We start from the raw sequence: 12,606 nt of genomic DNA on the forward strand, positions 1-12,606 counted from the left end.
AACCAAAAGGTCCCAAATTTATTTTTACCATTAAAAACACATTCCGAATACCAGACTTTCCGGAAAACCAGACTTATTTGGCCGGCCCAAAGGTGTCCGGTATTGGGAGAGTTGACTGTATGATATCTTACAACTTGGGGTGGATGTAGGTTCGTATTCTGTTGTCTCCACAATCATTGTGGTCGTTGGATTGGTTGTAACTGTGGTCATAGTTGTAGTTGTTGGTTTTGTAGTCACCGTTGTGACGCGAGTAGTGCTCCCCATTGTAGTTGTTTCCCGAGTAGTGGTAGCTATGGAATATAAAATAATATAAAAATAAGTCTAGTATGAGAAATGCAGACAGCTGTATATTGTTGCTGTTGTATTATTATAATGGTTGAAGAAAGCAGTATTTTTAAAATCCTAGCAACATTTTAAATATGGTATTTTTCAGAATTACTTAAGACTGTAACTACTTCAAGAATGTATTATTCTATAATTTTTTTTTTTTTACTATTTCGTGTCATTTATTAATATGAATACTCTAGGTATGAAACTGGGTGTTTCTTTTCGCAAACAGTGTAGGCCAAAAACTGTACCAAAATGTATTAAAAAAATAATTACAGACGTAAATTGTTTGTTAAAATCAATGGAAGCTGTAAGCAATTTCAGAGAGCCCTCCAAAAACATGACGAACTAAAGGTTATGCATATTATTATACAATGTTATACATACGATTTACTGTCGTAGATTCAGGTTCTTTAGTGAATATTTCAGTAACCACAGGCGCAGTGGTTCTATTGCTTTCCTTGACTATAAAACAAAGGAAAACATGTATTTTACACAATGATTTAAAAGCAAAAAAATAAATAAAAAAAACAATAATTCACAGCAGTTCAAAGAATTGTCAAGTCTTGTTTTTCAAACTGAGATTGGAATATGTTAATTAAAACATAATTATTTCAATTTGAGTTGGCAACTTGCGATAAAAAATAAAGGTAAAATATTCTAAAGGTAATGTGTCTAGACAGAAAAGACAGTATGAACATGTATGAAATGTATTAGAAGGTATTATATGTAAGAAAATAAAGAAGATATGATGTAAAAATTATCAAATAAAAATGAGCAAAAGAATCCTACAATATTATCTGTTTAAAGGAAAGGCTATAAATAATAATATTTAATAATAAATTAGTTGTTTGGGCAGAATAAGGTTACAGGCAGCTAAATTTATAAGTGGTAAAAATACTTACTAGCAGTAGTGTGATGCTTTGTGGTTGGAAGTAATGTTGTTGATGGTGGCATCTTCGTTGTGGTTGGCATTTTGGTTGTAGTTGGCATTCTGGTAGTAGTTGGCATTCTGGTTGTTGTTGGAATGATTGTTGTGGTTGGCATTTTGGTTGTGGGTGGCAATTTTGTTGTGGGTGGCATTTTGGTTGTTGTTGGCATTTTAGTTGTGGGTGGCATTTTGGTTGTTGGTGGCATTTCTGTTGTGGTTGTTGGTGGCATCTCTGTAGTCGTTGTTAGAATTTCTGTTGTTGGTGGCATTTCTGATGTGGTGGTTGGCATTTCTGTTGTTGGTGGCATTTCTGTTGTGGTGGTTGGCATTTCTGTTGTTGGTGGCATTTCTGTTGTGGTGGTTGGCATCTCTGTTGTGGTGGTTGGCATCTCTGTTGTGGTGGTTGGCATTTCAGTTGTCACCTTAGTAGTAATCGTAGTAGTTTGAGCTAAAGAAAAAAAAAAACAAAATAATAATGATTTCACTGAAATCCTAAATTCTAGGTAAACATCTAGACAACAAAATCCATAGACTGTATACATTTGAAGGTAACTCATAAATATACTGTTCATTTGGTTATATATAGTGTTTCTGTCTATCAATAGGAATATGTATCACGCAAGAATACATACTTGGTGTAATGGTTGTTTGTATAGTTGTGATCGTTGTTGTAGTTGGGATACAAGAACAACAATTCTCTCCATCATCTTGTAATATTTCATTCTATTTCAGAAAAAAAATTATCAATATAAAATGTTAACAATAATAAGTGAATACAAATAGCACATGGTATATTTAAATGATATCAACTTTCTCAACTTGGTTGTCGAATATCTAATGGACATATTCTCTTTAATTAAAAAAAAAATTAAAAAAAGAAATCACAAACCAATCTACGATTATGTGGTATTTTGTTGTGTAAATGAAACAACAATTACCAAACAGTCATTTTAAATTTGTAAATAATGTTAAAATTCATAAGAATAGAAACAAATATTTATTTTTTGAACTTTTTGAGTAATAAGGGGCAATATGCTTCAATCATTATTTTTCCAACATTGCATTATACTTCAATTGTTCAGTAATTTACCTCTGCACAATCTTCTTGGGTCAGATTGCAAGCCTGCTTACAATCATAGCGGTTACCTGCCAACTCTTCATTATAAACACAATCACAGTACTGGCAATCTGCAAGCCAATAGCTCTCCTACAAAATATAAAAAATAATGCATCAGTCACACAAAATCTTATAATAATGATATAACAATTTTAGTAATACTTGTATTGCTGTTGGTATTTGAGACAGAACTAAATGTCGTGTGAACGTGGTTTCTTTATAACGTACCTCACATTCGCATGTATCACTTTCTATTTCATTGACACAGATAGCTCTTCTGTCAGAATGAACAAGCTTGAAAGATCTGGCTGGGCATAAGCAATCATGAACCAGACAACTGTCATCGATACGTTGCAGAAGAATTTCAAACAATGCATCTCTGGCAAGGGTGATCATGTCATATTCCTCACAGTTTATAGTCACCTTACATGGTTCAGTGCAAACTAAATAAGTAAAACAGTATAACTTATTTCACTTATTTTATTTTATCATGAAACATTTTCAATTCGATAGCAATAGTTTTCAGTATATCAATCATAACAATCTTATATTAAAAAATATCAAATTCAAATATAAAACATAAAAAAAAAAAACTGATATACATTGTATAGTAATGTAAGGTCAAAGAAAAGATTTACGGACACACATCATTTCAAAATAAAAAGAAAAAATTGTCTTACAGACCATTAGGTCAGGATTGAACCATGGACCTTGGAATTGGAAAGAACTCACTATAACCACCAAAACATTTCCACTAGCAAATGAGTTATTACCTGTTGTTGTTGGAATGTTAGTAGTTGTAATAATTGTAGTTGTTGGTGCTGGGGTTGATAACTCTGTTGTTGGTTGCATGGTTGTAGTACATTCTTCTGATGGTACACGACAATAGCCATCATCTTGAACTAAAGGTGCAACACATCTACAATGACGGCAATATTCCGGCCTGTTGTACAGACAGCTCCCATCTCGGTTTCTTCCATTACAATCGATTTCACAGTTACAATCATTACCACAAACAAACTCTGAAAATATCGAGAAAAATTAGAACAAAACAAAAAGCATGAATGATAAATGTCTAAATATTAGGAGTGAAGACTAGATGTTTTGCACGCACCTTGTATCTAGACTCCAAATTTAATTAACCTTACCATTGATAGCACACAAAATAAGCCCCATAACTACTTTTTTGAAGGAAAATCAGCACTACTGCAGTTTCGCACCTACCTTGTGTTTGACTCCAAATGTGTTTACTAACTTGTGAGAAACAGCACTGTAGCGCCGAGGAGGTACATTTAGATAGTAGATTGTTTAAAGTTTATCTCTGAGTATAACATTTCTATTGTTTATTTAATAAACCTTTGTAACAGCATATTCAGTGGTAAAGCAAAATGAGCATCGTGGAATAAATTTCCTATCTTATAATATGAAAAAGTCATGTAGTACCACTTTTTATTTCACGATGCTTTACCACTAAAAATTAACTGGGGTTTATACTAATAACTGTATTTATAACTTTTGATATTTTATAGTAAACAATATACACTTTAAACCAGGATCTACCAATTAAATCCATTATTACATTTATGCTGGGCTATTCTTTCTATTTTGAGGGTGTTTTATAACATAGAATGCATGTCATTATTTATAGAGGTACAGTCTATATGTTACCATCAAATAAAATGAATGTATGTATGTGTGTATGAACGAATGTATTTAAAAGTTATGAGTCGTGTACCTGTTGTAGACTCTGGCATGGTTGTTGGTAAAAAGGTCGTTGCTACTGTTGTCGTCGTTATACAGTCTCTTTGATCATAACAATCCACTTTAGTTCCCTCACATAAACATTCTCTGCATGTTTCTGGGTACCACTTCTCTCCAACCTTTATTCATTCAAAATGTGTATTTGTTAATATATTCAATTACTGCTATAGCATACTAACCGTAAACCCATTTACACTAGGACTATAACGTTCGTCGATAAATATGTAAGTGTGCATTTTTCCTACATAAAACAAGAAATCTAAAAATTGTTTATTCTAGAACTATGATAACCATCTATGCTGCCTTTGATGAAAAAATATTTTCACACGTCCCATCAAATAACGTAATTATTAGTAAGAACAATACTATTGTTGAGATACAATGATATTATTATTCCTATTGATCATGTCATTTGATTGGACTTTTAAAAATATTATAAGCAAAATATAGTTGAAATGCTAACACTGCTAATTTAAAAGTATGATGCAACACAGACAGTATGTCTTACGTTGTAAGTTTGACCATTATAGGTACAATGACAGTTGTGCTTGGGAATACAATGTGTTCCATTATATACACGGTCTCCTTGGCAAGCACAGCAAAACTCGGTGTATTCCTCACATTCCACATTATGGCAAACATCTTCCCGACAGCTTCCTGGTTGGCAAGGCACCTGTTCCTCAGGAGGTACACATGCTGCATAGAAACACATTAATTGTTTTAATGTCATTTTTGTTTCCAGGGAAATTTATTTCCAAAACTGGTTTATATGTCATAAGACCTATATTAAAACTAATCAAATTTTAATTGAATGAAAGTAAAATAATGTATGAAGTATGAATTTATTTATTTAATTATTGTTACTTTAACTAGAACTATGATGAGATGGGATTTCAAATCCAATTGGGACTAATACTCTTTTTATTTTAATGTAGAATGTAGAAAAGAAAAAGTTCCTATACGACACATTACAGTTGAAAACAGAGCTTCCTTCTAGAATAATTAGTAAGTCTGTATTTCAAACCTCCTAATTACTTAAGATAATTTTAGCTTACGTTTATAAGGTGTTGTCGTTGGTTCAGTGCTAGTTGTTGCTGTTGTTGTTGTGTCTAAAGTAATTAAAAATAACATTACAAATGAGTTTACATCATACATTATTTCCAGTTTATTGTTTTCTAACTGGTGTTTTGGAGAAGGGACCATTCAAAATGGGTGCCGTCGTTCAAATAATTTTTAGTAAATTAATAAAATATATCTAGCTTTTTAGCATAAAATTGGATCGCATAGAATACATTCTTGCGTTAATATGCTGTATATGCAAATACAATTTATTAGTAAAGGAAAACAAGGATTTTTTATTCAGGCAATTTAATTCAGACAATTTAATAAAAAAACATATTTCACATAACTTGAATAATTATTGTAATTGCTTGTTTATTAACTTATTCATTTGACTTTAATGTTAAAATATATTTAAATGCTATACTTACTTTGACATTGATCTGGGTGTTCATCACGACAACGAGGAGGGCAGTCACATTTTCCATCACAAACTAGAAAGTCAGAGATACAGGGATCATGGGGACTGCATGGGCTCATCAAATCAGTGCACACATTTAAAAAGCATTCCTTACAGCATTTACCCTCAGGTACATATCCATAATATCCCTGTAAAATCAATTGTACATGTAAAGGTAGAAACCAAAGTCTGTTCAAAATTAAACTTTGCTTTAAAAAAACAATAGTTTGATCATAGTCACTCTCCTGCATATTATTTTACTTCATGCATTCATGCAAGGGTTCGATGCCGACTCGCTCCTAGTTCTGGTGGTGGAACAAGTCTTCTCGGATAAGGACTATAAACCATAGGTCCAGTGTACACAGTTATAACCTGTGTGCACTTTAAAGAACCCAGTTCATTATTCAAGAAGAGTAAGGGGTTACCCCGGTAAACTGGTTAAAAAAATAGCCCCTGTATCAGGGGATTATCACCTATCTGATAGGACAGTGATTAATTCACTATTGGCTAAAGACATAAAATAAAATAAAAAATAATCCATATTATATATAATACACCGTAAAACCTCATAAATAAGTCCCGTGTCCCTATGTTAACAATTTAACAAAATTAATCTATAAAAAAAAGCCCATATATATATTATGCAGACTAATATTGTATGATTGTGTTTACATCACACATTATTTACAGTTTATTTTTCGCATCTTGTATCTTCTTCATCTTTTATGTTGGCAAAATATGTAAAATTGGAAGAGAATGTTTCAAAAACCATATTTTAGTACCTATTAAAAAAATGTACAGCATTTATTTTGAAAAAAACGACACCCCCACTCACCCTTTTTAGTTCGTTAAAATTATTATTAAAACTATATCGCAAAAAGAAGAAGAATCTCTAAAAGATAGACATATCAAAAACTGTACTATGAAATGAAGCCCATTGGCTCCAGTATATAAGTTTTACAGTACACTGTATAACTACTAGACCATCAACTATGCAGAATCAAAGTGATTACAAAAGTAAATGGAGTGCATTCAAAATGGCTGCCATAGTTTACATTATATTTAGTATATTATTCCAAAATATCTAGCATGTTTGAATGTCTAGGTTGTGATAACGTCCGCCCTCTAGCCAATCTATATATAACCTCTTTGGTATAAATACTTATTAAATAAAACCAGACCATACTGCATAAGCAGTCAAAATACTGTAATTGGAACACATGAAAATCACCATTTACAATAGCTATATCTAAGGCAATTTAACAACAGAATGCTGAGCTCCGTTATATCAAAGGTCGCTACTGTAACTACAACTAGTATGAATTTGTCAAGTAACTATTACAAGTTCCGATCTTAGCAAGGTGACCTCAGCTTCCTCTGCTTATATTGGCTTGATCTATGTAAGTGAAAATAACAAGTAACTCTGGACTTACTTCTGGGCACTCATAAACTGGACACTGAATAGATTTACAGAACTCATTTCCGTTGGTCATACATTTACATTCTGTACAGTTATCTTCACTATGCCATGTTGAATTGAACTAAAAAAAAAGAAATCTTATAATAAATCTAAATAATATATAAATGGATATACTCATAAAAAACAAATGGAATATGGTGGTGTGCCTTTAGTTTTACTTTTGAAATGTATATTGAATATTTTACGTTGAAAAAACAAGTGAGGATTACAGGGATGTTTATGAACATGGCAGTGAGAATTTGGAATCTCAGAGGAGCACTTCTTTTATATCACTGTTGTATAATTAATATGTAATATCAACAGTAGCATACTTATGTTATAGTGATTTTTTTTATGTGACTGTCATCTTAGTCCTTTTTTATTTATTATTTTTTTGTAATGTATATTTGGTTGGTTAAAAAAAAGGGAAAATGAAGATTATTTAGTTTCAAAGGAACAGAAAATGCTAATGATATGTCTGTTTGAGAAGAACAAAAATATACATACTGCAATGCACACATCATCCAAGAGGCATCCATTACACTTGTACGGAGTTGTTACTACAGTAGCGTTATTTGTGGTCATAGTACTTAACAGCGTTGTCAACGTTGTTGGATTAATAGTAGTAACTGTTGAAATAAAATATGAAATAAAATTATTTATTACTATAGTACTATTAAGTAATATGTATTAGAGAAATATTTAGTTTTCTTTTTCCAACTAACACCATTCTAGTATTTTCTTCAGGTTGTTTAATTGTAAATAACATTAACTTATTTTATGAATAACTATACGCACTCTAGTTTTGATTTTAAAGGTAAATGTGTAAAGCTATGTCTATACTATCAAACTAGTTTGACAGAAAAAGTGTGATGTGCACAAAGTATTGTAGTGATTTGCCCACATATGTAAATATACAAGCGCATCACAGTTTTTCTGTCAAACTACTACCTTGATAGGGTAGACAAAGCTGTATACATGATTTGTACTTACGTTTTGTACAATAACAGCAATCATTCTCTGGAAATATCAAAACTTCATCCTAGATAAATTATAAACAATACATAGTAAAACTTTTATGATTGCAATTAAAAATTAATAAATTATAAAACAAAAAAAAACAATTCGTTTTATTTCAACACAATTTAATGAAAAAAGAAATTCAACAAACTAAACATCACTAATTTCATGATGGGAAAACAGTATTGTGGAGCTGTTTGTTGTGTTTGATGCTAGCCTTCCAATCCTTTGGTGGCTAGGATAGCATAGGCAGGACTTAAAACTACAAAGTTACAGTATCACTATTAAGTAAAATAGAGATTTAAAAGATTAAATTAGTAATCGGGACTTTTAGATTTTCACGTCGACTGCTACCCTAGTACGTTTATGATATGTGCTAGGCGACTGGTACGTCGACTAGCAAATTTGTTGATGTTCCCTCTGTGACATGAGTACCCAGTAGACGTATGACGTCATAAAACTGCAAAAGTTTACCCTAAATCATGGCTGAGAATCTCGCATTGATTTCTTGAGAATGAAGTAGTATTTTCAGTCAAATTATATTTGCAAACTGTCAATTATTGATTTGTATTGGTAATTTTAAATAAAGCTTTTAATAATACAGATTATGGCCTGGATCTTATCACTAGGATACCAGCCTTCATTCAGAAAATTAAGGATCTCGGCTAGGCCTAAGCTACACACTTAGCCTACCCTATATCACCGGGCCATCACGGTGGAATAACACCATGGATAGAGATTACAAGGTTAGATCCCAAGGCCATTACGTCATACGTTCACTGGCACATCAACATAAATGTCCACCTAATCTAAAAGTTCTTACATGACCCATGTAGACGTGACAGTCGTGTGAACGTTTACTAAATATAAAAGCCGGTATTATTAGTAAAATATAAAAAGATAAATCATGAGCGACCACTAAACTCAAGTCAACTGGAGTAACTTCAGAAATATAGTTTAGTTGCTTCTTACAAACTACGAAATTTGGAAGTAACTTGACAATGATATTGAGTGTGAACTGCAGTGAGCTGGGTAAACAATGTTTAATATTTGTTATTATTCAATTAATATTACATTAAGTATAATCTAACCTGAGGGCAGACTTCACTGCATGATTTGGTACAGTTTAGTTCTTGATTCTTTTCACACACACATTCTTCACAAGCACTAACTTCAATTGTATCACCATACTGTAAAAAAATGAATTCCAATACCACAATTAGTTGTGTTAATTAATTCTAGACAATTATGTATCAAGACAAGGATATAAATAGCTGAAGCTGAAAGACGTTTATATACAGTCGATCAAGACTGTTTGAAGGGTTTATTAATTTTGTGAAAAATAGTTATATTATTTAGGAATAGGCCTAAAGCATATAGCTTTCAATTAACATAAATAAATACAGTATCGTGTATTGGAAGTGTCTACTTTTATTGAGGTAAATCGTTTTTAAGTGCATAAGTAATCAAAGTTCATATAGTGTACGGCGTGAAGTACTGTATTCCCAAGATAACCCATAATAACATCACATACATTTTTATATTAAAAAACACAAATGTATCTGATGTTATCGATCTATAATTTTCAAACATGTTCATAAAGAAATATATATCGATGTTATTGAACAAAGAGCGTTACAAATAAATTTTTATAGTACACTACATACTTTAATTCTGATTTTGAATCAAATATATATGTATACTGTATATACATACGTTTAATTTTCTGTTATTATACATGCATGGGCATTCCTCAGTCTTCACACATGTGTCACCTTCACGCATGTATCCCTCTGGGCAATGGCAACCTGCTCTACAGTTGTTTAATGTGCATTCATGGTTTAGTCGTAAAGATTCACATGTCTCATGGCAATCACAATACTCGCGATATTCAAATGGAGGTGTACAAGCTGTCCGAAAAAAGAAAAAAAAACTTGGTTTACACTCTTAAATTGTATGTGAAAAAAAAATGTGATGTACCAATATAAATAGACATGATGATATCATATCACTACCATATTTAAGAATATTACTACCATAGAACCTTGATCTAATTCAAATTCAATTTCTCAAGCAAATTGAAACCAAGTTTTAAAAATGTAACCCCAATTTTATCAATGATCGATAATAAGTAGATGTAGTGATGATACTACAATGTTGTTCTTATGATCATTGATTGGATTAAAAAAAAACATTATTTTCATCAGACAGTATAATTATTAATTCTAGGATGAAAACTTTTTTTTTTGGTTTTCTGTAATAAAAATCTCTATTCGTTCTTTATTGTTCGTAGTATAAATAGTCATTTTGGGTTGTTTAAAATCTCTGTTTATTTTACAGCATTTTTAGGTTTTATAGATTCAAAATAGTTCATAAAAAATAGAATACTGTTGCTTACGTTCAACTGTTGTTGGTGGTGGCAGTGTGGTCACAGGTTGGCAACTGCAACAGTCAATTCTATTGTCCACTAACACAGTGCCCTGCAATAACAACAATTCTATTCACCTGCATAATGCATAGGCCTACTTACATAGGCCTACTTACATAGGCCTACATACATACAATATTTTATTGCACCTTATTATATAATATTAAGGCGCATAAAAAAAAATTACCTGAACTACAATCATCTTATAATTATTTGATTTAATTATATTATATTATATATATTTAACAGATATATGGAAAACCCTAAAAGTATGTTTAACATTAAATGGTTAGAATACAGGATCTTTATTTGTCTAAGAAAGAAATTCGTTTTATTGAAAAGAAAATTAGAAATATATAAAAAGTCATAGGTATACAAAAATAGGTGTTTTATAACATTTAACATGAGTTAAATCAGAATTATTACAAAACAGTGTTTTGCAAGCACAGTTCTATCATATATTAGGACATTTAAGATTCTTTAATACTAATGAAATTGTTGATGTGTAGGATCTGTCGTACTACTAAAGTAGTAAAGTCTCAGGATTCAAAATGTATATAAAAAGGAGCAGCAAAATTTACCGCAGGACAGCTTCTAATACGACAGCGGTCTTGTTCACATTCAAGTCCATCAAAACAAGAACATGTCTCGCATTCTTTACTGAAAACGTGTCCATACTACAAAAAAAATCAAGAAAACGAAGGTTAGGTTAATTAAATACATAAATTGAATCATAATATTCAATACTTTAGAAACATTTGAAACAATTATGCTCCCTGGACAAACAATTACTGAGCTTGACCAGATTTTCAAACTACAAAAATTAGCTATTTATATATTACTATATATATATTACTCATTACTTAAATAAATTACATGTTGGCCTTATTTATGCATTGCAGATTTTCTGCCCAATTAATATTAGTGCTTTAGTCACAAGAAGCGATGAACACCCTCAACAACTTGATGTCATTACTTAATGTTTATAAATATGGTTGTTGCTGTTTTTTTTTTTATTTCCGTAACTACACAATACACTTTTAAGAGGCAAAATGACATGATTCTCTGTTTGAAATAATGGTGTATCGTATTGGTTACATAATAGAATGTTACCACTTACTGGGTATACTTTGTCTGTATCTCTATCATAACAATTACATTCTTCCTTATGGATGCAACTACCGCCATCTTCAACCATTCCATCAGGACAATTACATCCTGGCACACATTCTGGTGACGAGCAATTAGTTCTGCCTTCAGCAATGTCTTCACAAGTCAGTGTACAGTAACAGTTAGACCATACTTTATTGTGATTACCTTTACAGAAATAAGAGTCATAATTGTTACTTTATTGATACTGTTATTCATTCTTATAGAAAGAAATCCAATTAAAAAAGTCTTCTTTTTAAGTTGAATGATAGCTGAAGCCAAATCATGTTGGGTCATTCGAATTTGACTACTAGTCATCAGAAATAATATTATATTGTTTGAAGGTTTGCATGGCAAAATCAAATGTTGATACAACAATATACAACCAATAATGAACATATCAATGTAAAAGTATCATATCTTACACTAATGTTATCACACTATGTAATAATGTTATTCTTTTTTTTCTTCTAATTTATATATGTGTGTGTATAGGGCAGTAGGTGTATTATTGTGGTAATAATTATTGAGGGATCATGTCAAAATTATGTTACTGCAAAAACTGCAGTAGAATAAGTTTGCAATAGAAACTTAGTTTCCAAAAGTGACTGTACAGAAAGTTAATTCCAACTGATACTTACATGGACGAGTCGTAGATATCACAGTGGTCGATTTGATAGTGGTTGGCTCCATTGTAGTTGATTCCATGGTAGTTGGTTCTCTGGTTGTTGGTTTCATGGTAGTTACTAAGTGATACAAAGATAATCAAAAATAAAATTAACACATGTTGGTTCTAGTAAAAGTAATCCTTCCACATCTACAACCTATCATTTGTCTGGAATTGAACTTGCCCCCTTTTGTTTACATGGTAATATTAACCACTAGACTACTATAG

At 31.4% G+C, this 12,606-nt stretch overlaps 1 protein-coding gene across 3 annotated transcripts in view; it reads right to left on the reverse strand.

Annotated features, from left to right (window-relative positions):
• The window catches only part of LOC140057328 (uncharacterized), a 138,415-nt gene that overhangs the window by 55,866 nt on the left and 69,943 nt on the right, over positions 1-12,606 (reverse strand). For all 3 annotated transcript variants that reach the window (XM_072102946.1, XM_072102962.1, XM_072102953.1), the window contains 20 exons: positions 12,353-12,457; positions 11,683-11,879; positions 11,144-11,239; positions 10,533-10,614; positions 9,851-10,044; positions 9,226-9,324; positions 8,108-8,156; positions 7,622-7,743; positions 7,089-7,196; positions 5,627-5,804; positions 5,192-5,245; positions 4,645-4,832; positions 4,111-4,255; positions 3,149-3,397; positions 2,604-2,818; positions 2,349-2,465; positions 1,891-1,981; positions 1,233-1,706; positions 715-792; positions 132-290 (listed from right to left, as the gene is read on the reverse strand). In XM_072102946.1, coding sequence (XP_071959047.1) covers positions 132-290; positions 715-792; positions 1,233-1,706; positions 1,891-1,981; positions 2,349-2,465; positions 2,604-2,818; positions 3,149-3,397; positions 4,111-4,255; positions 4,645-4,832; positions 5,192-5,245; positions 5,627-5,804; positions 7,089-7,196; positions 7,622-7,743; positions 8,108-8,156; positions 9,226-9,324; positions 9,851-10,044; positions 10,533-10,614; positions 11,144-11,239; positions 11,683-11,879; positions 12,353-12,457 — 3,000 coding nt within the window. The remainder of the gene's footprint in view (positions 1-131; positions 291-714; positions 793-1,232; positions 1,707-1,890; positions 1,982-2,348; positions 2,466-2,603; positions 2,819-3,148; positions 3,398-4,110; positions 4,256-4,644; positions 4,833-5,191; positions 5,246-5,626; positions 5,805-7,088; positions 7,197-7,621; positions 7,744-8,107; positions 8,157-9,225; positions 9,325-9,850; positions 10,045-10,532; positions 10,615-11,143; positions 11,240-11,682; positions 11,880-12,352; positions 12,458-12,606) is intronic.

Source organism: Antedon mediterranea, chromosome 1, assembly GCF_964355755.1.
Source record: "Antedon mediterranea chromosome 1, ecAntMedi1.1, whole genome shotgun sequence".
Taxonomy (NCBI): Eukaryota; Metazoa; Echinodermata; class Crinoidea; order Comatulida; family Antedonidae; genus Antedon; species Antedon mediterranea.